Below are 27,737 nucleotides of genomic sequence, written 5' to 3' on the forward strand. Positions count from 1 at the left end.
ACGTATACACAGGCATCTGCGTTCATATGACAAATCTAAGCGCACACAAACTCCTGCAATCACGCGTCAAAAACCCCGCAGCGGTCATAGCTGTCTATGTAATAGGGGTGGCCAGCAGAAACTTGCGCTGGTGAGGGCATTTAGATACCAGCTCACTTCTCTTGTTTAGGGAGGTAGCTTTTGAAGCTTTCAGGATGTGGAACTTTTCGGTTAAGCATAGGCCACACTTCTTGCTGATGTTACTGTACGAAGGTGCTCTATCCTTGATCTCCCATCTGATGTCGAATCCGCGGTTCTCGTTTTTCAGATCCCAGATGTGCTTGGACAACTTAGTTGATGCGGCGTACTTTTCATGGCGGAAGTCCGAAGTGTGTTTGTTGTAGCGCTGCTTGAATGTGGTAGCAGTCATGCCTACGTAGGTCTTGACTTCGTTGGATGCTACATGTGCCTCGTACACGACGTCGGAAGACTGGCAGTCACCGTTGAGGGGGCACGACGCCTCTGACGCCTCTGCCTCTGAAATAGCCCGTCCCTGTATACATTCACGCGATTACTCCTCTCGCTATCGTATTATCACACCTCTCTCCACTTAGATATACCAGCGCTGCCTCCTATTCCATTATCGTTGTCTGATGATTGGTTCAGCCATGAAACTCGGAGTCACAACGGAATAAATTTGCCAAGGTTTTCATTGTGTGCCTTTGTGTACGCCGCTCTGCCTGAATCAGGCATTGAGCACTCTTGCAGAACCAAAGCATATTGCCTCTGTGAATGATTAAAATATAGACCAAACTGCTATTATATAAGGTTTCCACATACGAAACTGGCATAGCTGAGGTGATAACGCGGGAAAGGGAAAGTGTGAAATATTGTTTACGCGCATGGGACATGCATGCAGCGTCAGAAATTCGGCGCGGAAAATTAATCACTATGACTATCAATGCAGAAATAACGTGCCAGAATCAGTGTACTGCGTAGCTAGTGAGAGTCTGTGTATCGCACTTGTCCGAGCGCCATGAAGGCCGGCAAACGCACCCCACGACTCGCCGACGTCTACAGCCACAGCAGCCCCTGGGGCATGACACTGTACTGCTCGCCCGTCACGCCAAGACGCTTGGCAGTCACTAGGCTTCATGCCACCGGTGTTGTCCGCAAGTTACCTTGTTATCTGCCCATCACCCACTGCCGCTGACACGCTGGGATGCCCCACGGCATTCACCCAGTATATCGTCGTCAGAGCTGTGTCGACGGTACTGTTGAGTTCGAAACAGGATGACTGACAACGGGAACAAGTTAGTGGGAACGACATTTATTATAGACGACGAGACAAGAGACCAAGACGAACGAAACGACTACATGGTGATTATTGACAAGTGAGAAAAGAGAGAGAGAGATCAAGTCTGAACGGCAAGATAAAGGGCCTGGGTAGCTATGGCAAATATGGGCGCGCAAGTAGCTACCCAGGCCAACGGAACAAAAGGAGACAAAAGGTGAGTACGTAAGTGCATGCAGGCCAGCTAGAAAAGGTACGGGAGGAGGTACCTAACATACAACCCCTCCATGAAAAAAATCCCGCGTCCTCGCGGAGAGAAAAAAAAGAGAGAGAAAGATTTAAAAAAATGAACTGGAGGAGAAAACACACACACACATACTGCACGCGTGCATGGATCTCACGAAAGTGTTTACTAAAAATGCACTACAGATCATTCCTGTACTACTTATAGTGTGTAATAACTATTGGAGTTTGACGAGGAACGTGAATTACTAGTATTTTGCACGGCTAATACAGCCTAGTTACGCTTTTGCTAAACATCCAAAAACTAGAGCGTGGCTCACCATGATCGGACCCCTAACTTGGTAATGTTTTACGAACACACGCGCGTGCACACACTACAAAAAATTCACGAAAATAAATTTGACGAAGAAGCATACAAAAAAAAGAAAGAGAGAAAGGTAGCTGACCTGCATGGCTTGAACGAGAATAGACGAGGTAAGGTTGGCGTAGGAGAGACGAGGTTGATAGAGACGAGACGAGGTTGGCGTAGGAGAGACGAGACTGACATGGACGAGACGAGGTTGACATAGACGAGACGAATGGTGGTTGAGGACGGCTGGGCATGGGATGATCTCAGGGTCGTGGGTCGATCAATAATCGGGCGCCAATGTTGAGTTCGAAACAGGACGACTGACAACGGGAACAAGTTAGTGGGAACGACATTTATTATAGACGACGAGACAAGAGACCAAGACGAACGAAACGACTACATGGTGATTATTGACGAGTGAGAAAAGAGAGAGAGAGATCAAGTCTGAACGGCAAGATAAAGGGCCTGGGTAGCTATGGCAAATATGGGCGCGCAAGTAGCTACCCAGGCCAGCGGAACAAAAGGAGACAAAAGGTGAGTACGTAAGTGCATGCAGGCCAGCTAGAAAAGGTACGGGAGGAGGTACCTAACAGTACAATAACGCTGGTAGAAACAAACAGTTGGTCGTATGGTATTGCGTCCTCCGGATTGTCCCGTGACTCGTCTTGTCCCTCTTCTTGCTCTGACGCTAACGGCGCACGTATCATAATTATTATTACAGGGTGCGACAGAGCTCTCGGCCATTGAAGAAAATGTTGAGTCACCTCCACCATTACACTGCGCTCTTTAGCCGACTAGACCCTCCTGCACACAACCATCACCATTGCGAGGACACTTCCGTAGACGATATTGATAAACTCCTTCAGACAGCTATTTCGCTAATACATAGCTCATCAGTGAAGGTAGATGTTGAATGATTAAAATATAGACCAAACTGCTATTATATAAGGTTTCCACATACAAACACTCTGACTTGTAATGTATTGAATATCGTTCACGCCAACTTGTACTGTATCCTTGCAATGCCGTTGGCTCTTGACAGTCTGACTTGGAGTAAGAACAGGCAAACTGCAAACTGTGGGTTTACAAAGTGGATTACAGTCAGTTGTTCTGACCTCTTTCCCTGTACGGATTTGCTTTGCCACAGTTGACAACAAGCGTTTCAGGGAGGATAGTGAACTCTTTGAATTGTTCCAGTGTATGGTCTACTGTTGAATTTCATGGTTTGCATCTGTTTTCCTTCTCGTTTATGTGAGATAAACCGCTCTGATTTTCTGCTTGTTTATCTCGGGCGTGTGGTATACCTGCGTATATCGTACATGTTTGCACTCTCATGTTTCTTATTATGGTACTGCATATCCTTTCATGGACGTGCGTAGGGACTCGGCAAATATGCCGGCACTAAATCGAGCATTTTAGGGTGCAAAAATCACACGAGCATAATCGGTGATTTCGCGGGCATAATCGGCGGAAATGAGAAATTATTTTTCAAAAATATGGGGAAAAGTGAAGCCAGCCGGCAGCTAGTACAGTGTAGTTGTTGTGTTCACTACTAACACCTCAAAAGTTTCAGGATCCCACAGACGCCACAAGACAAAAGGTCACGTAATTCTTTACGGACTATAATGAATGAACAGTAGAATACATTGAGAAGAAGAGACTGGAAAAATACGAACTACATCGGAAAGAGAACTCTAGAACACTAAAGAAAACAAACCACAGCATCAAGGAAAAGAACAACGCATGAGGGGTAAAGCGCTGGCCAGCCACAACGTGCGTCCAACTTTGGCATGAGCGTACAGAAGAGCGTACAGCGCTCGGAAAGCGGAAGCTAAATTTGGCGGCAAAGCGACAGCAATAGTACGGCGCGAGGCACATGAGCAGTACGAGGCGCGGCACGTATACGCGTGTGCGGCAAACATTACACACCATGTACCATATATGCATGAACAGCGCGGGGCGCATGCTAACTCATTCAACATCAGTGCGCGGCGCAGGCATCTAGCTAGCTGGCGCAAGCATGATCATAATTGCATGCCATCACGCAATCAGCGCACATAAATCGCGCATCAAATAAATAAGTAATCAAACACAAATCAACACATCAACTAAATAAATCCACGAGCTAGTAAGAACACAATTCAAAAATGCAACGAAGAAATAATTACTATTCTAGTCGGTTATTCGCATGGGACCAAGCGCAATGTCCAAGCTGATGAACTGTGATTGCACAAGGTAAGCCCAAGCTCCTGAGCTAACCGTTCTGGTGTGCAGTCTTCTTCGTGCTGCAAACACACACTACACAATGTGTCGTATCTCGTAACAAGTACTGTACCAAATCACAACGAACACTAACAATACGCAATAGTAAACAATAATCAAAAACACTACGCAAAAAAGCAAAGCAAGCAGCACCTAGCCAGGGAGACAAGCAGGAGTCACGGTCGCAGCGAGATCTCGACGACACCCCAGAAGACCTTTCTCCGACACGATACACAACAGTAGTGTAGCTACAGAGTTCTTGTTTGTTGACGACTATGGCGGCCACACACGGTCAACTATGTAGTAGTATACTCTCAGTTTTTGATATTTTTTGTTTCCTTTCTGTTTGAGAATGCATCTTTTTGTGTTGGATGCGAAAAAAGACCTGGATTTCAAGCAAATATTTGTGAGAGTTTCTTGGAATTATCGGCATGGTTTCAGGCATTATCGCCTTGTTTGAAAGAATTGCGAGAAAGCATGATGGGTGATTTTTCGAGCATATTTGCCCGGTGCCTAGACGTGCGTACGATCTTACAGCATACTACTCATACTATGCATGCATGTGTGTACTCCGTGCCCATAATCGACAGTGCATGTCTCTTGTTGCTGTTCACTCTTTCCTTGGCAGCTTCCTGACGAGTCGTCCTCTCAGTTCTTCATTGCATTATTCTTTTTGATATAACTAATCATCACTTGATGATACCACATGTTGTTCGATATTGTCTGAGGCCACCTGATGCCTATAAGCGACCTCAGTTGACGCCGATGGAAAGAATCCAGTCGCTCCTGAGCTGTCTTGGTAACCACCCACGTACCAGAGTTGTACAGCAGTACAGGGATGATGAAGGCTTGGTATAGCCGAAGGCGAAGGTTTTCGCTGACCTGCTGGCCTCCGTTTCCGGAGGTTCCACAGGCCCCGAAAGGCAGCTGCCGCCAGTTGTTCCCTCCTCAGCACATCCTCGTCATCATCAATCAGACTTCCAGGTTTTCGTGTTGATCTCCATTCTTCTTTGTTACGATCATTGAGTCTAGTGATTCGCAATAAATGATTGTTGACGTGTGTGTGTGTGTGTGTGTGTGTGTGTGTGTGTGTGTGTGTGTGTGTGTGTGTGTGTGTGCGTGTGTGTGTGTATGTGTGTTTGTGTGGTGTGTGTGTCAACTGCAGCCAGCTACTTCAAGACATGTAGATGTACGAGACGGATGGAGGTTTCCTGTTACTCACCCGGTTACTGTCCCTGCTCCAACAATGAGAGTGAGTTGAAAGACATGTTTGGCATGATATGCCAAACATTGTATCATACAGAAGAAGAAAAAGCCTAAATGTAGGTAGTCACTGGCCAGAAAAATAACACTTCAAACAGCTGTGCGAGGCGGAATAGAGTGGATAGTGGATCATGACTTTTCTGGAGTGCCACGATGTCGCGCTTTTAGAACGGAACGGTGATTGTTCTGACGAAACGTCATTCAACGACTTGACCCTTCGCAGCATTGCAGTTGTAAGTCGAACACTTTACAGGGAGGATGTCACAGAAGCTACACCTACAAATTCGCTGAAAAGTTGTTGAAAACTCTGAAGTGGTCGAGAAAAACCCTTGCCTTTGCGCGCTTCGTGATTTGGAAATGGCTTGAAACACCGTCAGAAGTGTATTTGGTTCGCTACTTTGTTATTAGGAAGAAACTCCCATTTGAATTTACGAAATAAAACAACCAACATCATAAAATTGTAACTAGCTAGCTGGTAGCTAGTGCACAATGAGATTTTGAAACCAAGAAAGTGGACATAGTTTACCATAGCAAAACGCCCTTCGCGCTACGGTGTGAGATGCACTTTCGTACTGTAGGGGTGACAGTGCATGGGGTCAGTGTGTACTGGCCAGCAGATCTTGCAAAAATGGGGTGGGCGTTTGCAGTGGACTTTGCGGCACGAATAAATGCATGATAAAAAAATACTTTTGTCTCCTCATCGACTCTTTCGAAAGTGTTGCCGGGAAGGAAAGTTCTTTCTCATGATCAGAAAGCAATGTGAATGGTTATAGTCTCAAACTTCAGCCAGGCTGATAATCCTTTTTGATGTACAGCAATATTTGGGGAAAGAAATGCTGGATTTCCGAACCACAAAATTGCTATTTACCCTGAAACAATTTTGTGAACCCGTCATTCCGTTTACTGCAATCAGAAACTGGTTGCAGAATGTTTCCAATCACTTGAACAGCATGCGGACTCTAACGATCATGCAATGAAATCTAAGCGTATCCTTTAGTGCTGTTAGGCAGTCGTGATAGTAGTTACTTCGAAGTAGAATGGTATGGGGTAGCAGTGTAGCATGACATTTATACAGAATATGTCAGCATAAACGGGAGGGCACATTGAACTTGTATGGTATATATGTTGGACTCAGTAGAGCGTCCAGCCCCTATATGATGTCCAACCCCTATATAGAGTCCATTGGTCCAAAATCCACTGTACAGAGCATACTGACCAACCACCAGAATCTCAATCCCTTGACAAGACATGCAGGATCCCTGGATTTTTCTCAAAATCCCTGGATGGCACAAAAACAAGTGAAAAAGGGCTTTTCCTGCCAAAAAAGTTCAACTCTGCAGATCTGCTTACGGCACAGTTCGATCCTGCATCGCAGTTCGATCAGTCGGCGCCTGCATAGCGCCTGTCAGTGCAGATTTTGTGCCAGTTGTTGTCAGGTCTTGAAAGTGCCGTGCACAGTTCGAAGTGCGAGTGCGCACCGTACATATTTTTTGAAAAAACCGGGACATTCGAGGCGAATCCATGGAGTTTTCAGGAAAATCCTGTATCAGACGAAACTGTGACTTTTCCGGGAGTTTGCTTGAAATCCCCGGGACCCCGGGAGTAGTGTTGATTTCCCGGGATTTTCCCGGGAAAACCGGGAGGGTTGGCCAGTATGACAGAGTCCAAACTTGAAATCAACTGTGAGCTCAAAGTATAGATGGACATCACTCCCTGTATAGAGTCCAGCCAATTGGCTTCAACCCTATATAGTGTCCATTGGTCCAAAATCAACTGTAAGGAGTCCAAACTTTGAAATCAACTATAAAGAGTCTTTATGTGGACAACGCTTCCTGTATAAAGTCCAGCCAATTAGGCATCCCCTATCCAGAGTTCGAAATTAGACATAGGATCTGCTGTAAGCAGTGAATATTAACCAGAAAACGGCCTCTCCCCTTAATCCTTTACATCATTCACTTCTCAAGATAAAAAATAAGTATTGAGGCGCCACTGCAGCCACTTCATTACATGAAAAACCCTACAAACACCATCCTCAAATCAAGTGGTCTCTTCGCAGACGCTGCAAATTACAATAATCTCAATCATGTAGTGTTGCCAAATTTTTGTGCACGCACACACACACATGCACACACCCACACAACGCCAAGAAAATACCTAGAAAAAAAAACAAGAATCGAAAGAGAATAAAGGAGAGCCAAGGATTAATTATTTGTTTTCAAATTATTGTGTGCACGCACGCACACACACACACACACACACACACACACACACACACACACACACACACACACACACACACACACACACACACACACACACACACACACACACACACACACACACACACACACACACACACACACACACACACACACACACACACACACACACACACACACACACACACACACACACACACACACACACACACACACACACACACACACACACACACACACACACACACACACACACACACACACACACACACACACACACACACACACACACACACACACACACACACACACACACACACACACACACACACACACACACACACACACACACACACACACACACACACACACACACACACACACACACACACACACACACACACACACACACACACACACACACACACACACACACACACACACACACACACACACACACACACACACACACACACACACACACACACACACACACACACACACACACACACACACACACACACACACACACACACACACACACACACACACACACACACACACACACACACACACACACACACACACACACACACACACACACACACACACACACACACACACACACACACACACACACACACACACACACACACACACACACACACACACACACACACACACACACACACACACACACACACACACACACACACACACACACACACACACACACACACACACACACACACACACACACACACACACACACACACACACACACACACACACACACACACACACACACACACACACACACACACACACACACACACACACACACACACACACACACACACACACACACACACACACACACACACACACACACACACACACACACACACACACACACACACACACACACACACACACACACACACACACACACACACACACACACACACACACACACACACACACACACACACACACACACACACACACACACACACACACACACACACACACACACACACACACACACACACACACACACACACACACACACACACACACACACACACACACACACACACACACACACACACACACACACACACACACACACACACACACACACACACACACACACATACACACACACACACACACACACACACACACACAGAAACGTATACAACGCCAAGAAAACACCAAGAAAAGAGTAGAGACACAATACACACGCAACTCCAACAGCGATGCAAACGTCCACCCATTTACACGTAAAGTCAAGAGGGATAACAAATAATTATACGAAACGAATGCATACGTGGGCGGATGCACGCACGTTTACATACATGTACATGTAGTAGTGTGAAGCCTAGTTCACATTCGACGGGGCGCGACAGGACGCGACGTAAGGATCGACGGGACGGTCTGACGGCGTGCAATGTGAACACCAGGAACGGGAACGCAATCGTACTACCGTACAGATCGGGAAGCGACGGGAAGAGTTGGATCGATCCAACCCTTCATACCGTAGATGGGCGTAGACGGGGACGCAAGCGTACAAAACAGCTGCAATTCGAGTGTGAACAGGAGACGGCATGTAACAGTTTTCCCCTGTTCTCTATAACTTTACACTCCCTCGCACCTCATGCGTCTTACGCCTGTCTATTAGCACCTTCATTGGCGCCATTGCCACATGTATACTATCACATTTTGCATATAACTGGTCGAGGCACGCTCAACCAGGCCTCTTACTTTTCAAGTTTGATTAAACCTGTTACACTGGTAGCAGAGGATGGTTACTACTCTGCTTTTGGCAGGTGTTCTGGTCGCTCTGCTTACGCTCCTCGTACTCGTCGTTCGGCTGATAAACGATATCAAGACCGCTCAGCGTGTTAGCCAAGGAAACCGAACGATACATCCGAACTCGGAACCGTGGGAGCCAACACACCGCCTTACGAAAGAGCCGCCTGTGTTTGGAGGAGATTCCGCTACATTCAAAGAATGGACGTTTGCAATGGACATGGCCCTACGGTCGTTGGCACTCCCAAATGCGGCACAGAGGGTCGACTACGCGGCAGGATTTTTGACTGGAAACGCTCGTCTTTGGTTGATAGCGGCATTGGAAGCTAACCAAGTGTTTTCCGACTGGCCTGCTCTGAAAGCGGCACTTGGCGATGTGTACGGACCACGGCACAACGAGGAAACATCGCGTATGGGACTAATTTCCGCAGCGCAGCGCGGGTCGCTGGACGCATACATTGCTGCTTTCACTCGCCTCAGCCTGCAAGTGCCGGAAATCGACCACCACACCAGAGCGCTGCTGTTCGTCAGGGGTCTAGTGCCGCACATCCAGCGACAGGTCATGCGTGAGCATCCACGTACCCTGGAGCAAGCTGTCATGGCAGCAAACACCGTGGAGCAGTCGTCAGGGCCACCGGCGTCGGGGCCACCAGCCAGTAGAGAGTCGCGTTCCGTGCCCAGCTTCCGTGGTCAGGGCCTCCGCAAGCTGACGGACCAAGAGCGTGTCCAACTGCGAGCAATGGGACACTGCTTTGCTTGCAGGAAGCCAGGCCACCTCGCTAAAGACTGTACTGAGGGTGGACAGCGCTACCCAAACGCTGGTCGCCAGTAAGAAAGGGGGTGCGCTTACTGGCGACGACCCAAGCGCCCACGCCGATACCAGTCGCTAACCGGTTCGGAGCTCTGGAGGTTGAAGACGTTGCTCTCCAGGAACCTACGGAGCCGGAGACACCCATAGCTGTAGGAAATTGTCCCGTTGCAGAAAGGTGTCATGTCAGCAACGTCAGCGTCGGCAATGAACCTGAACACGACCTACTGCGCATACAGGGAAGAATCGGCGGTCGCCGTGCAGTGATGCTGATAGATTCCGGTTCGACGCATGACTTCATTGCAGACAGTTTTGTTCGAAAGCATCATCTTGACACGGATGCAAGCTCAGCAGTGCTGAGCGTAACATTGGCGGACGGCTCGACCAGCGAGGTCCCGCAGATTTGCACACGCACGCTAAGGGTGACAGTCGGGGGCTTCAGTGAGGAACAGCACTTTACTGTGTATCCCCTGACTCGCTACGACGCTATTCTTGGCAAGCCGTGGCTTACAAGGAACAACCCCAGCATCAACTTCCGTACGAACGAAGTTCAGTTGGACGGTGAGCCCTTTGTTGCCAAATTGCCTTCAGCTAACTCGCCGACAGCCGACCGGCCATCTGTGGAAAGCATGTTTATCAGTGGCCGACAAGCTCGTCATGCCCTGAGGAGTGGAGCCGAGGGGTTTCTTGCATGGGTCACTGCTGCAAACGAGGAGAATCGTTCCGGGCCACAACTCCAGGAATCAGAGCAACAAGACATCCAGAACCTGCTCAAGAGGTACCAGGATTTATTTCCAGACGAGCTGCCGAATGAGCTTCCACCGAAGAGACCAGTCGACCATGAAATCCAGATAGAAGATGGAGCCAGACCACCGTCTCGACCCGCCTACCGCCTGCCGAAACCAGAGATGGACGAGCTCCAGTCACAGCTATCAGAATTACTTGAGAAGGGATTCATTGAGCCAAGTAAGTCGCCATACGGTGCACCTGTGTTTTTTGTGAAAAAGTCGGATGGTACTCTGAGAATGGTGTGCGATTGGCGAGAATTGAATAGAATTACGATCAAAAACAAAGCTTGTCTTCCTAATATTGATGACTTATTCGACACGATCCAGGGCAGTGCATATTTCTCCAAGTTGGACTTGCGGTCAGGCTACAATCAAATCAGAATTCAAGACTCGGATGTTTCTAAGACGGCCATTAACACGCCGTTCGGCCACTTCCAATTTAGAGTCATGGGATTCGGGCTGACTAATGCCCCGGCCACCTTTCAGTCACTCATGAACTCTATTCTGCAACCGCATCTCCGAAAATTCGTTGTAGTATTCTTGGATGACATTCTAGTTTTCAGCAAGACCTGGGAAGATCATCAGCATCATCTTCAAACAGTTCTAGAAACACTTAGAAATAGTGAGCTGTATTGCAAACAGTCTAAATGCGAATTCGGCGTGAGAGAAGTTCTCTTCTTGGGGCATAAAATCAACGGCACATCAATTTCCCCTGATCCCAAGAAGATAAGTGCTGTGGAAACATGGCCAACTCCGTCGTCAGTAACTGATGTGAGGAAGTTTCTTGGCTTTGCAAACTATTTCCGAAGGTTCATAGACCGACACTCGACCATCTCTCGTCCATTAGAAGAAATCACCGGAAAAAATTCACGCTTTGAATGGAGCGCTGCTAGACAGAAGGCATTCGAGTCTCTAAAATCAGCATTACTCGAGGCGCCAGTGTTGCAACTGGCCGATGTTGAGAAAAGCTTCATGGTAGAAACTGACGCAAGTGACTTTGCCGTGGCGGGTGTGCTCCTGCAGCAGGGAGAAGATATGGATTTGCATCCCGTAGCCTATTGTAGTCGGAAACTGTCAGCTGCAGAACGCAACTATACTGCGGCCGAGAGGGAAACGTTGGCTGTGGTATTTGCATTAAAGTGCTGGAGAATCTATCTATTCCGCCACTTTGACCTGATGACTGATAATATGGGTGTTGTCTATTTACGAACCAAACCGACTCTCACCAAGCGTGAGGCAAGATGGGTAGAGTTTTTAGCTGACTATGACTTTACGGTCTTTCACAAACCAGGAAAGAAAAACATTGCCGACCCGCTTTCACGCCGTCCAGATCTGTTCAGTGATTCTGAAATAGGCGGGTCATCCTATCCTCCTAACATTCAGTTGAATGCCATAGAGCATACCCTAGAGATTAATCCAGACTTAGCGCAGTTAATTGTAAGCGGTTACAAGTGCGACAAGGATCTTGCTCCCATTATCAGGAGACTGAAAAATTCAAGCCATGACAATCTGCACGACCGTTACCTTCTAAATGAAACACCCGGTTATCTTTATCCCAGATCTTCACCACAGAACAGGTTATGCATTCCAAAGAGTAGCAAACTCCGACTCGCCCTGCTTCAAGAATACCATGACTGTGTGACTGCGGGGCATCCCGGTCGAGATCGCACCTATTTCAGACTCTCTAGATATTTCTATTGGCCCAGAATGGGACTGGATGTAAAGGCGTTTGTCAAGTCATGTGACGTCTGCCAACGAGTTAAAGGCGGCCAGCTAAAAACTGGTCTCTTGCAGAATTTACCAGTGCCCAGTCAGCCGTGGGCGGATATCTCGATGGATTTTATCATGGGTTTGCCTAGGACCGATACAGGTCATGATGCTATATATGTATTTGTAGACCGCTTGACAAAGTGTGTACATTTAGCACCTACTTCCTCTACTATTGACGCTAAAGGAAGTGCTGATCTGTATATCCAACATGTATTTCGACTTCATGGTTTGAGTTCTAGTATTGTATGTGATCGTGATCCAAGATTTACGGCAGCATTTTTTCAGGAATTGTTTGATCGCTTAGGAACGAAACTAGCATTTAGTACTGCCAATCACCCTCAGACAGATGGCCTAACTGAACGAGTAAACAGAATAGTAGAGGATGTGCTGAGGGCTTTTGTAAATCATAAACAAGATAACTGGGATATGCTCCTACCTCTCTGTGAGTTTTCTATCAACAGCGCTACTCAATCATCTACAGGAAACACACCGTTCTTCTTAAATTACGGTCTAAATCCCAGAGCGCCACCCGACTTCCTCAACCCTATTCAGGGAGGCAGAGATTCAGCTGATTGGTTGCAAGCAAGACAAGACGCGGTCAAGATCTCACAAGATGCGCTAGTGGCAGCTCAAGCTCGTCAGGCCTTCTATGCAGATCGGACAAGGGTCGAGGGAAAGCTGAAGGTGGGAGATTTGGTAATGGTCTACCGGGATTTCCTCCTGACTCCTGAAGCTCGGGACCGACCATCCCATAAATTACGCCCCAAGTGGTTTGGCCCCTTTCCTATAACCCATGTGGTCGGCCCGAATGCCTACAAGCTCAAGTTGCCTCATACCAGCCGCTGTCACCCGGTATTTAATGTGTCGGCACTCCGTGCCTACGAGAAGAACGCTATTCCTAATAGGAGACAGCCTACGCCTCCGCCTATCACGGACCTTGATGGTCATGCCCGCTATGTGGTGGAGAACATTCTCAGTCACCGCCGCCGGCAGAATCAGCTTCAGTACCTAGTCAAGTGGCAAGGCTACTCTGATGCCACTTGGGAGCCTGAACATTATTTGTTGGATGAATCTGGTAATGACATTGTTCCACTTCAGAAGTACAAAACCTTGGCTTCTGCCCGCTGAGTTTTGCAGTTGAACTTCTAGTTTCACCTTACACATTTGTTGAGCTTATTACACTTTATTTGCATGGAGTTTCAGTCGTCTTATTGTGTTACTTCAGTGCGAAGCCTTTTTTCGTCTCGCACGTGTTTGCGCTTATTGTACTCTATTCCACTTGAGCATTTGGGTTATAAGCTCCTTCCTCTCCATAGGAGGGGGATGATGTAACAGTTTTCCCCTGTTCTCTATAACTTTACACTCCCTCGCACCTCATGCGTCTTACGCCTGTCTATTAGCACCTTCATTGGCGCCATTGCCACATGTATACTATCACATTTTGCATATAACTGGTCGAGGCACGCTCAACCAGGCCTCTTACTTTTCAAGTTTGATTAAACCTGTTACACGGCATCGTGCGCCGAATGCTCCCGATTCGTACTTGGAAATTTTTAGCATTTCGAACACTGCGCTTCCCATGATAACTCACAGAATGGCTAGCACAACTTGAGTTGAATTTTAGCAACATAAGATCGTGTCACTTATTGTATTTAGGGATAGTTCAGAAGCGTGACAGACGAACTATTCTATCATTTCCTGGGGCTATTATTTGAATGCCACAACTTTCAGGGCTAATTTTTTGGTCTTCACGAAAAACTGGTATTGTGAACTTGATTCCGCTTCTTTCAAGGAGAAATAATTGAAAAGAAGTCCCGAAAAACGAGAAATTAGGTCCAAAAGTCACCCGGTTACGGACCTTGCCTTATGACTCGCAACGACTGCTACATGTCGTGTCGTACGAATCGTACAGGATTTTACAGCTCACCCCAGCCCTCCCGACAAGCCCTTACGTCCCGTACCGTCGGCGTTGCGTCGAATGTGAACTAGGCTTAGTTCAGTAGTCAGCATAATACTAGCACATGCTGAGACTGCAATAGCAAGCTTCACCATTGCTTATGGCCATGCAAATGTTCAGCAGCACTCAGTTCCGCAAGCTTCTGAAGATCAGCACACCTGCAACAAATAGATAGCACAAGGATACGCTTATTACCGTAATGATGCATGGGAGCACACAACTAAGTTACCAAGTTCTCAACGAATGTGATGCTCAATGAAAATCAATCCACTCAAAGACCTGTGAGCAGGTGACGGTGGGGACAATAATCTATTAGTAATACGAGGAATAAGATCGTTTGTGCACACTCAAGACGCACAGACACACCACCATACATGTAGTGTACACAGTGTTTCACTTCACTGCAACTAAATTGAAATGAGATGATTTAAACAATCTGTACAGCGTTGCCGTCAGTCAGTCTTCCCCAAGATGGAAATGCAATGATTTGTTGTCACGAGGCAGTTTCACTGACACAATGTCATGTTTGTGACATCAAAACGGTTACTTCATGGAATACGAGCACCCGGTACATGTATTAGCTTGAGAAGCTTTTTCTTGTCATCGGCATACAATAAATCCTCCTCCTACTACTACTAGTACACTGGCACTGCGTTTGTGGATCCCATTGTATTTGAAATCATACTAGAGCCTAGTAGAGGAAGAGTGTCGTGGAGTTCACATAATTATCATAGGGATAAAAATACATTTCTCATGAAATAAAATAATAATTGATGATAGCTAGACGATCGTATACGATTGATGCAAAGTCCTTGCAGTCCTTGAGGACTATTACGAAGTGGTTGATTACTTTTAGGGCATTCATTCAAGCAACATCAAACAAACGCGATACGCTCCTTGAAAATGGAAAAAATTCAAGCATATTACGACAGAACAGCAGACCAATCGAAACGAGTAAAAGCTTCCTTACCTCAGTCATCGTCCTGCCATGTAGTTGGACAGCCTTTTGACACAGTGGTACAGGCAGCTCTTGTCCAGTCAAACAGGGTATCCTTGTGGCGTTGAACGAAAGAGAGTGTCTGTGTATCTGACTCGTCAGATTGGAACTGTGCTGAACCTTTCTCGTTCTCCGCTTTCTGCTTTCATCCCTCGCTCTGATGAAGCCGTTCAAACGTCTTACTGGCAGCAATGGCCAGCCAAACAGGGGATCCTTGTGGCGTCGAACGAAAGAGAGTGTCGGTGTACCTGACTCGTCAGATTTGAACTGTGCTGAACTTTTCTCGTTCTGCAATTTCTGCTTTCATCCCGCGCACTGATGAAACGTCTTCCGAGAACCACAAGACGCTTTCCAGATTTGATTTTGAACGTCTCCTTATCCTCCTTGGTTACCTCGAGACAGATCACTGTCAGCAACTGCACAGCAGAACTGGCAGCCATGGCTGAAGTGAAGAAAGGAATGCGCTGCCACGAGGCAAGCAAAACTGAAAAAAAGGTGTTTGTTCTCTTTTTGGCACAACATACAGGACGGCGTGACTGGATAAACTGGACTCCTGGATTGTGAATAGGGGATTTGTAGAAAAAGTGTACTCCTTTAAGGGGATTGCGCGGCAGGATGAAGCTGATCAAAACTGAGTGGATCCTGGACTCTGTATAGTGGATTTTGGACCAATGGACTCTATATAGGGTGCTGGACATCATATAGTGCATGGACTTTATACTGAGTCCTACAGATAAGAATGTGATTCAGATCCTTGACGGAAATCATAATAGAAAATGGGTCTGACAAAAGCACCTTTATTTTTTTTCAGGATCCTGGCCAGGCAAGACATAATGAATCCCCCCTTTTTTTCTGAACGTTAACACCAATGTATATACATTGTATATTTTTATACAATCGACGAGGAGACAATAGTCGTAAAATGGCAATAAAATTAATAAGATAGATTGTGCATTCATAAGAACAGCAAAAATGAAGAAACTACCTGAAACCATATTAGCTGCATGTATTTTTTTGATTGATTTTTATTTCACGGATCCTCCAGAGGCAAATAGATGCCTATCGAAGGGAGTCTCCTAAGTAAGTATGGAAATTGAGAAAGTATGTTCGTAAGGGAGAAGAGGTAGAAGATACATTAGAATATAGAGTACAGAAGAAGTAAATTCAGCACTTCGGGTAGTACATTGCATGCTAATCATAATGAGAATTAGAAAAGCAGCATTGCGGACTACTATTACTGACATATACACAAACTATTGAAACTATCATAGATGTGGTTAGCCTAGACACAAAAGTCAGGAATACCTTTCAAAGAAAACATAGGTGTGTGTTTTGGTTATTACATTGTGACGGCGTTCCACTGATGACAGTCACAAGAAAACGTTATGGAACTTGACTTTCTTCATTTTTACTGTTGTTATGAGTGCACAATTTATCTTATTTATTGCCATTTTATTTTTTATTTTTTGGTCCCATCGGCCTCTTCATATTTGTGCAGCTGGACTGTTGAGCATCCGATGTAAAACAAATAATAAAAATAATATTAATGACTGGCAGCTGGGGTTAAATGAGCACTTGCATGTTTGTTGATGTTTGTGTGTGTGTATGTGTGTGTTTGTGTGTGTGTGTGTGTGTGTGTGTGTGTGTGTGTGTGTGTGTGTGTGTATATGTGTGTGTGTGTGTGTGTGTGAGTATGTGTGTGTCAACTGCAGCCAGCTACTTCAAGACATGCAGCAGCTGTACATGAAGAATGGGTGGGTGATCCTGTTACTCCCACGGTTAGGGCCCCTGCTCTAGCAACGAGAGTGAGTTGAAAGACATGTTTGGCATGACTTGCCAAACATTGTATTATAATTATAGAAGAAGGAAATGCCCAAATATAAGTATTACCTGGCCAGAAAAAAAACAACACTTCAAAAATCTTGGCGAGGCGGAATAGGAGGGATAATGGCGGTCAATTCTTCAGTCTTTATTTATTTACTGTCTGCACTTCATGGCACATAATGAAAATAGCCAATACAAGGAAGTGAGGGTGAAACCAACCACGGACTGAGGGCAAAAAGGCAAATAAAAATAAATATTAACTGGTTTGAGGGAAAAAAATAAAAAATAAAAATAATACAAGTAAATAAATAGAATTTAAATGAACAAGCGTTTCGGAGACAGCAGTTTTAATATAGCTACAAAGATAACTAATTGCACAGTAAGCATTTCATATATGTAGACATGTATGGAGCGATGTAGTCGGGCCAGCACGTTTCCACACCCCGCAGAAGCTCCTTTCTGGTTTCCTTCGCCACGAGTGACACGTCTGTCTACAGGCTGTGGTCAGTGTGGAAGAACGCCAAGTCGTCGACGTTGAGATCAGGATTTTGCGCCGACTGAACGACAACCTGAATGTCGAACACTTTTGATTTCTCCTGCGCTGCAAACACAAGTGCATTGATTTTGGTTGTGTGCGGATGCACACCATCGACTCGTGCTAGTACAGCACTCACACTGCCTGAGCGCTGGCCGGCTCCTGGACACTTCTTCGAGCCACGCGGTCTTTCAAACTGTTCCTCATTTTCGCACTTTGGTGTCATGCGGGCGCGCCTGGGGTTGTGTTCTGGTGACATCCTGTCGAGAAACGGTCCTGCTTCGCCAATTTTTTCAAAGGACTCCACGCTTTTCGGAGGTTCAAAAGCCTGTCAGAACAATGAAGGACAACTTGGCTACCCTATGTAGGGGATAGATCGCTGACATGTATGTCTAATGCCGACAGAAATATCATGACAAGAACACTAAAAACGCAACGAAGTTTTGCTTAGCGGAGGAAGTAGAATGGTATGGGGTAGCAGTGTAGCATGACATTTATACAGAATATGTCAGCATAAACGGGAGGGCACATTGAACTTGTATGGTAGATAAGATAAGAATATGATTCAGATCCTTGACGAAAATCAAAATAGAATATGGGTCTGACGAAAGCGCCTATATTTTTTTCAGGATCCTGGCCAGGCAAGAAAAAGTGAATGGCTGGCAGCTGGGGTTAAATGGGCACTTGCATGTTTGTTAATGTTTGTGTGTGCGTGTGTGTTTGTGTGTGTATGTGTGTGTGTATGTGTGTGTGTGTGTGTGTGTGTGTGTGTGTGTGTGTGTGTGTGTGTGTGTGTGTGTGTGTCAACTGCAGCTAGCTACTTCAAGACATGCAGCAGCTGTACATGAAGAATTGGCGGGTGATCCTGTTACTCCCCCGGTTAGTGTCCCTGCTCTAACAACGAGAGTGAGTTGAAAGACATGTTTGGCAGGACATGCCAAACATGTCTTTCAACAAGAAGAAGGAAACGCCCAAACGTAGGTAGTCACTGGCCAGAAAGAAAAACACTTCAAATAGGTCTGCGAGGCGGAATAGACTGGATAGTGGCGGTCAATTCTTCAGTCTTGCAAACTGTTGAATGGTGTAGTTCCAGCACAAGAGGTTATGTCATCTTGCGTAGTATTGCTGTTATCACAAATATTTCTATCTTTATTTATCAAAAATATACCACTCTTTGGTCTAGAAAGAATACCTTTTTGGTAGTATTTCTATTATCACAAAGTTGTGTGTGTGTGTGTGTGTGTGTGTGTATGCATGTGCGTGTAGATCTCCACTCTTCTTTTTTGCGATCATTGGGTCTAGTGATTTACCGTAAAGTTCGCTGCAAATGCCCACTTCACAGCAAACGCCCACCCCAGCAGGTCCATACCATTTATTTTCGTCTTTTTCAGGTCATTATAGTTGTAGGAACTGGCATGAAGGTCGAATGCGTACGAAAACGGCTGTAATGCCTAGAAACTGCCTATGGCTTACCAGGAGGCTCTGTGTGTGTATGTGTGTGTGCCGCATGTTCCGTCGAAGCGGCGACCTGAAACTCCATCAGTCATTCTGTCGTGGACTGGAGAAACTACAATGCGCTATCATTGCTATGCAATGGGCAAGGTCAAGGTGTGTGTGTGTGTGTGTGTGTGTGTGTGTTTGTGTGTGAAAATATATAAATAATATATCACGGTTCGCGTGAGACTCGGCTGGGTGACCGAATTCCGCTGGGATGCCACCACCCTCACAGATCAAGGCGCAGATGCAGCTCCTGAAGCGGTGGGAGATAACAAATGAAACATGAAAAATAGGGATTCACAGGCCAGAGAAAGCCACTTCAACCGGCCGTGTGGTGTAGACCAGGCTAAAATTCGTGGCGGTAAATTCATCATCTTTGCAAGCTATTGAATGGTGTAATTACAGCACACGTTGCTATGTCTAACATAGCTTGCACGCTATCATCACTTCAGCGATGAGCAGAGTATAAGTGTGTGTGTGTTTGTATGTGTGTGTGTGTGTGTGTGTGTGTGTATGTGTGTTATTGTATTGTATTGTGTGTGTGTGTGTATGTGTGTGTGTGTGTGTATGTATGTGTGTGTGTGTATGTGTTGCATTATTCCCACCGTACAGACCTACTGCAAGGTGAATGACCACGTGGCCGCTAACCAGAATACGTATCCGGACCAAACCGTAGAAATGGTATGTTTGTTTCTATGCCACTGGTCGTTGCCATGGTGTTTTCACGGCCCTCATTTTCAAACCTGTTCCCGCTTCATGTGGCTCTTAGACACTGGTTTTATGTGCACATCAGAGATTGCACCCTGGGTTTAATTTCACCCGGGTCAAGTTTTAACCCGCAATGAATACAGATTTTGACTGGAGCATATAAATGATGCATTACGATTCAAATTTCAACCCTCTTATACAACTAGGAAGCGTGTTACTGGACTTTTGTGTGTATTTCCTGCCTAGATTGCTCAGTATTGTACATACATGTTTGCCGCAATATGATTCATGCGACCAATCCTTTCTAGAAAATATGGACTTTTATTTCCGTAATTGACTCGGGCAGCCCCTTTTCATGTAAGCACCACCCGATATTTTTTTCCACCGTACAGACTTTCAAACAGGGTTGCACTCGACCCGGGTTGAAAATTCTTGGAGCAACGCTGGCCTCAAGCGAGGGTCCCTAACTCCCTGGTTTTAGTCCTTGTGGTGACAGTCATTTTCCCTTCAGACTTTTCCCTTTTTCATTCCATCAAGCTAGTGAATGTTTTGATAATGATGATTTTTTTATTTTTTTATTTCACTGTCCAATGGCAGAAGCCAATGCAAGGAAGGGGGTGCTAGCCAGCCATGGTAAGAGAAGAAAAAAGGAAGAAAAAAGGAAAGAAGATGATAAACGGAAGAAAAGCACGCATCAGCGGGGTGAAATTTATCACTATGTTGACCATGGTGATTGTCTTCTTGTTGTTCGTGCCCCCAACTAGGTAACCACGGCAGCTTACGCCACGTCAACAGGCTATGGAGAGAGGCGCATAGTGGATATCAAACGTGGCGACAGCGGCTATGGTTTTAACATCGTGGGTGGAAATAAAGTGGGAATGCCAGTCTATGTTTCAAGAATACTCCCTGGTGGAGTGGCTGCTAGGTGAGCTAGGTGTGCGGCCGATTTCTTGTCCACGTCAACAGATCAATGTATTACAATGTTGCTTCTGACACTACTGCTGCAGTTGGTGATGCTAGTGTTGTTATTGTGCCGACCCATTGGCTGCCATTACGGCCTCCATTACTCTTCCTATCCCTGGTGTCACTGTTGTTCTTGCTGTTGATGCTGATGTCACTGTTGTTGCTGCTGCTGGTGCAGCCGTTGCTGTTGCTGCTGCTGCTGATCTAACTGCCGTCACTGATGTCACTGTTGTTGCTGCTGCTGTTGCAGCCGTTGTTGCTGCTGTTGCTGTTGCTGCTGCTGCTGCTGCTGCTGCTGCTGCTGATCTAACTGCCGTCACTGCCGTCACTGCTGTTTTGGTGTTGCTGTTTCGGCTGTCACTGCTCAAACTGCTGTAACTGCGGCTGCTTAGAGCATTCATCAAGTATCACCGATGTTGTTCTGTTGGAATGTTGATTATGCGTGTGCTATAGCTTTGAACTAGACTTCCATGTGATACGGCTATCCTGGTGACTTCCCTCTACTGCGTGTCCTACATTTTCCTGTTGTCACTGCTGCTATGGCTTTCTGCAATGTTAGCCATTATCCTGAGATTGCCCACCTTTACTGCTATGATCTTCTTCAAACCACACCAATCATCCTCATCTCTCCAACCTGCCTTTGTTCATGCTATTTTTAAACTTGCTCTGCCTGAACTTGTTTTTTCCCCTCCACAGACAAGGTCAGCTGAAGAAGGGAGATCAGATTCTCTCGATCAACGGACAGGTATGGGCTTTCTCATTTGCAACAGCTCACTGTGCCTGTGTGTGTGTGTGTGTGTGTGTGTTTGTTTGTGTGTTTGTGTTCGTTTGAGTGTTTCTTTATTGAATAATGCAACCTTCATTTACTTTGGTCTGGCTATTAATTTGCTACTGTGTGTTTCCTTGGTCTATTGTGTCTTGTGTGCAAATGAGAGGGCAGGTGACATAACATATGATATGTGGGTGAACTTGGGAGAATTGTGTCAAGTCTGCGCAGATAGTCGGTTGTTCATTTCAATATCGGTATAGCCACCCAGTTGTTCTAAGCCTGACATCTCCATCCAAACCGTTGTTCTGCTTTGACTACTCATGGCGATGTACATGACATTGTTTTTTCTATCTTTCATTTCTGGCTATCCAAGATAGTAATAGTTATCCAAGTAACTGCAAAATGTTGTTGTCATTAAATAGCGTTTGCCGTAATCTGAGAGATTTTTCGAGTTGCACACACTTGGTTTTCCTCTCTTACTGCTGGTGACGAAAGTTTTGTTGTGTGTTATGTTGTGTGTTATGGTGTGTGTTATGGTGCGTGTTTTTATGGTGTGTTTTCTTGTGTGTTTTCTTATGTGTCTTACATCCCAGGCGATTCGCGGAATGTCTCATGAAGATATGGTTCGCACAATGACGCATTCACAGTGTAAGATTGCTATCACCAGGCATCCGTAGGCAGCGTTCGGCCCTTATTCCCAATCGAACATGCTTGAATAAGCGGTCACGTGCTCCTGCATACACCAATCACCTGGTCACCGTGCCTGCAGGGTACAACTTACAGCCTGTTTGACCTTTTTTGGGTGCAGTCCTGTCACTCGAGTTGAACTCAAGTTGAACCTTGGTGTGAAAGTTGTCGCTACTTTGCCGAAAATGCTTTTGGGAAATTCTCGTAAACTTTGCTGAAAATGCTCCCAAACCTTGCCGAAAATGCTCGGAAAACGCTCACTTTCTTGCAAGAATCGCTCTCTACAGTATCTTCATCTTCATCACGTTCATCCGAAACACACTCAATAAGAGACTTGCTCGAGTCTGCCATGGTAAACAATTCATAAACTACTCAACAAGAAGCTAACCCATGGAATGCGGAAGTGAAGTTCTTGTTCGGGAAGTTTTTCTTCTCTCAATTTTGATACACAACGGCCAAGTGCTGCATCACGAGCCCAAATTGCTGGGTTCGCGGATTGTACCGAAAATGCTAAAAAAATGCCGGCATATTACACCGCCTAGCGCTGACCAGGTGATTGGGCACGCGGGAGCACGTGACCGCTTGTTCAACCATGTTCAATTGGGAATAAAGGAGGAACGCTGCATCGCAGCTTTTTCGGACCAAAACCAGTCAACTCAGCGCCCAAAAGATTAGAACTTAAGGGCCAATCGCGGTCATCCGTGCTTTTCTAAGAACGAAATGGCGCTTTTAACATACAAATCCGCATCTAGTAGGGTGCAGTCACCCAGTTTCGGTGGAAGTGCGCGAGTTCGATTGGGATTAAAGTAGGAAGGGAGCGTCTCAGCTTCCTCGGACCACGACCATTCGACTCAGCACCCCGAAGACTACAACTGGTGAAAATTTGATTTTAGGCTTAACTTCCCCTTTAAGAAAACTATACAACCCAAATCACATCGGTAGACTTAAAACAAAACCGTAATTCAGGTGGTCTATCTTGCTGAAGACTTTTAAAAATTGCTCATGTTCTATAAACTGAAGGACTGAAAGACTGAAGTGTTCTCTGTGTTATTCTCCCTGATGTCATGCCCTTGTTCTGTATCTGCAGCGTCTCTGAGAATTGTCGTTAGCTACGCACCACACTGTGAGTATCCGTCTTTTTCTTGCTGTGTAGTGTCCTCGAGGGCAAGAATGCGATAAATATAATCGAAGAATGACACATTTCAGGCTCTCGACCAAGACCTTGATAGTGTTCTTGCTGTATAAGATGTTTTGTGGAGGCTTCACATTCATGTTCCGTGCCTTGGAGGATGCGAGCCATCTAGACACATACTGGAAGTAGCAGGGGTGTCAGAAACGCTATGGTGGTTATGGTATTAATCGTACCACGTTTTGCCTCGATTACCCCGTGAATCAATTAAATACACCGTCATCTGGGCTCTAAACTTCCAAAATTTTCGGCTAAGCCACCCCTTCCACATGAGGATATTGTACTTCAGATGGCTGGCCGTACAGTACCTGTCAAAACCCCAAAAAATGTTTGGCACCAGCGGTAGGATTTCATCATTTTCTGACCTCTGACATTGCCTTGTTGTGTTGTGTGCTCAGTATTGGACAGAATATTGAAGACGCTTGAGACACAGTGACGCATATCTGCCAAGCGCCACCAGGAGAGGAGAATGTCCTCGGCATCTGGGGGACAATAGAATGTCCTTGGTATCCGGGGGATAATAGCTTCTGGCAAGTGTTCAGTTCACTGCAGCTCCGACGTTACTTTCTGAAGTGCAACGGAGCATGTATGACAGACTGGCTGGTGGTTTTGTGCGTGCGAGTGTGTGTGTGTGTGTGTGTGTGTGTGCGCGTGCGTGTGTGTGTGTGTGTGTGAGAGAGAGAGTGCACTTTAGTGTGTGCGCACGTGTGTATGTGCGTGTGCGACCGCACGAGTGCGTGTGTGTGCGGCGTATGTATGTGTGTGTGTGTGTGTGTGTGTGTGTGTGTGTGTGTGTGTGTGTGCACATCGCATTAGTTTTTGCTTTTACTATTTTCCACGTATTGGTTCATGACATGCTGTTCCTGTAGGTCGCCATGGTAATGCTTGCAGGGCTATCTGCATACACTCTTAATAGTGAGGTTTTGCATTCCGAATTTCGGTACAGCGTTCTTCGGTCATTTGTCGAACATCAAAATGCCGAATTTTCGCACCAACGTTTGTTTTGCAAGTCGAAAATGATGTGTTTTCATTTCGTGAGCCCCAGCAGCAGCAACGTCCTGTCCCGTGCTCCTTTTCTTGCTGATTCCTACGAACTTTGATCGCCCAAAGAGTCGAGGGCCAAACCTGCCTCCTCAGTCGCCTCAGAAAAACCAACTCCATGGCCAAGTCAAACTTCATGCGTGTCGCCATAGTCTTTTCAGCCACACAGATGACGGTGACCGGTGAGGACACTCCAGGCGAAAGAGAGTAGACAGGCAGTGGAGAGGAGCAATCAGAGGTAGCTGACGATGCTATGTCGCGAAAGACGCCTGCCAAGCGATGCCGAGATAAGAAACCGCTTTGAATAAATCATGCGCTAGCGCGCTCTTCTACAAGAAAATGCATCCGAAAAATATTTTCGACAAAGTGAGCTTTTTCCGAACAAACACGCCGAATCTTCGTGTGCATTTTCGACCTCGCTCCCGCGTGCCGAATCTTTTTGCCGAATTTCGGAATGCAAAACCTCGCTAATACCTAGATGTGAACTCATGTAAATGGTATAATTATTATTGACTCAATCTACGGACAGTGCTCAATCTACGGACAGTGTCCAATCTACGGACAGTGTCCAATCTACGGACAGTGTCCAATCTACGGACAGTGTCCAATCTACGGACAGTGCTGAATCTACGGACAGTGCTCAATCTACGGACAGTGCTCATACTCTTCTGCATCACTACAGTCATGTACATGTACAACTCCATACTGGATAGGGTTTTTTTAAAGAGTTCCATGTGACATAATGTTACGTTTTGCTATTTTAGCGTATGACCACTGACAAGTCATAACCATAATATTCCACCATTGCTGCCGGAGTAGCGGCACATCCCGTCATGTATCCACTGCTACGAATGTTATTGGCTGCATTTGTGCATTACAGCTAATAAGGCGAGACCAAAATAAAATCGAGATTCCCGGGCAGGACCCATGTGAAATTGGTGCGGGTGGGCGAATTATTATTATTTTTCCTATGACTGTGTGTATGCGCATATGCGCATGCCATGCCGAGCTTTTTTTTTACAGTATTTTCCAGTAATTTTTATTCAAATTTCACAAAAAAAGGCACGCGGTTTACCCGTTCAATTTTTCTTTATTTCGGCCAACGATGGTTCTCATCTGTACATCAGGCCAGGGAGTCGTACAAGCTCGGGTTTGTGTGACTCCACGTCACAGATCTACTCACACGATTAGTACTGTACATGTATTATGAACTGTTAAAAAAAAATTGGCCTTGGCTCCAATTTGATGCGGGAGGGCCCGGGAATCACTATTTTTTTTGGTCTCGCCTAAGATCTCTTCATGTCTACATTCTGTGTGAGATTAGTACTTCCAGATCATACAGTAGAGTAGTCGCGTGTCCAAGAACTTTGTTTCCAAGGGGTTAGCCTGGGAAGTTCTTATTATTATAATAATTTTTTCAGCAATCTGACTGCGGTCTTACGGCGCGTTCTTAGAAACAATGCGCGCAGGATCTTGATAATGATGTTGTTACCCACTGATCAACTGGTGATCAACAGATTTGTTACCCATTGTTATCACTCCCTTAGTATTGACTCGCATAGATTTTTGCCATACCTAAGCAGTCAAATATTCCTGCATATTTCACTCCTTAGGGCTATATTGACTGCTTATATTTGACTGCTTAGGGGTTGCGCAGTTGAACGGTGCCTAGTGCAGCATTGTCACTGCATGAGTAGGTGGTGGTGCAACGGTTGTGCAATCATAAAACCGGGCTTCATGAGGTTATCGTTCTGGAATTTGAAATACGGACTGTTTGTCGTGATAAATCTAATATTGACTTCGTACTTGGTCAGTATATTAGATACATATTGTTATGCATATTGTTATGTATCCCAAAAGCAGACGGAAAACCAACAGGCAACACCACCGTTCTCAACATTAGGTTGTGGCGTTATTAGCATTTCAGGCTGCATGTTCTTGGGCTCCAAGTTCTTCAGTTTCAGTGTGTGAGTCCACTGTACCCGTCTGAATCCTGAACATTATCCGCCAAAGCCTGAAAACAATCTACCAAACCCTCAACACCCCCCCCCCCCCCCCCTCCCCACCCCCCCCCCCCCAGAAACCATAAGCGCAGTTGAAGGGCTGTGCGAGGATAAAATGACCACCCTTGCCGCAAATATAGATGACAACCCCTCTTACAAAGATAGATCCGCATTGTTTTCACAAGGAACGTGTAATGGCTTTGAGAAAACTCTGCAAAGGTAATGCAACGAAACGAGTTATGTTAGATCGATCAAAAATTCAAAATAATTAATAACGAAATCATCTTGACATGTGCCAATATACAGGGGACTGCAGGAGCCAGTCGCTTCTTATTACGCATTAAACTCAGTTCAAGACATCGTCATGGCAACATGGCAGTCATGCACACCTAGGCTGGAGTACATGGTGAACAGCGTCCGTACATCCTTGCACATTAAGGTCATCGGTTTCAAATCTCCTCTACCAGTGTCTTCTGGAGTTCCCCAAGGCTCCATACTTGGACCTCTTTTGTTCGTAGCATACGTAAACGATTTACCCTCTATAGACCCAGGTGTCTCGTTATTTGCTGATGATACAACCCTACTGTCAGCATCCTCGTCCTCAGCGGCTCTTGTACCTCGAGTGTCGGCTCAGATATGCAGTGTCCTACGCTGGATGCAAACATGGCGACTTAGACCCAACCTGACTAAAACCGAAATAATGTTCCTTCCCCCAATCTCATCCATGTCACTTTTACACCATCCTGATTTCCCAGAACCCATAAAGGTTGTTTCCAA

The 27,737-nt window shown here is 45.9% G+C and overlaps 1 protein-coding gene across 1 annotated transcript in view; it reads left to right on the plus strand.

Annotated features, from left to right (window-relative positions):
• Positions 1–25,957, plus strand: part of LOC135812331 (probable serine/threonine-protein kinase roco5) — a 48,210-nt gene extending 22,253 nt beyond the window's left edge. Inside the window, exons 12-20 of the mRNA XM_065325711.1 lie at positions 5,293–5,379; positions 17,457–17,549; positions 18,917–18,982; positions 20,213–20,281; positions 21,073–21,233; positions 21,968–22,016; positions 22,634–22,688; positions 23,815–23,850; positions 24,315–25,957. Of these exons, the coding sequence (XP_065181783.1) occupies positions 5,293–5,379; positions 17,457–17,549; positions 18,917–18,982; positions 20,213–20,281; positions 21,073–21,233; positions 21,968–22,016; positions 22,634–22,688; positions 23,815–23,850; positions 24,315–24,352 (654 nt within the window). The 3' untranslated portion in view covers positions 24,353–25,957. The remainder of the gene's footprint in view (positions 1–5,292; positions 5,380–17,456; positions 17,550–18,916; positions 18,983–20,212; positions 20,282–21,072; positions 21,234–21,967; positions 22,017–22,633; positions 22,689–23,814; positions 23,851–24,314) is intronic.
• Positions 25,958–27,737: the final 1,780 nt, after the last annotated feature.

Source organism: Sycon ciliatum, chromosome 3, assembly GCF_964019385.1.
Source record: "Sycon ciliatum chromosome 3, ocSycCili1.1, whole genome shotgun sequence".
NCBI classification, from domain to species: Eukaryota; Metazoa; Porifera; class Calcarea; order Leucosolenida; family Sycettidae; genus Sycon; species Sycon ciliatum.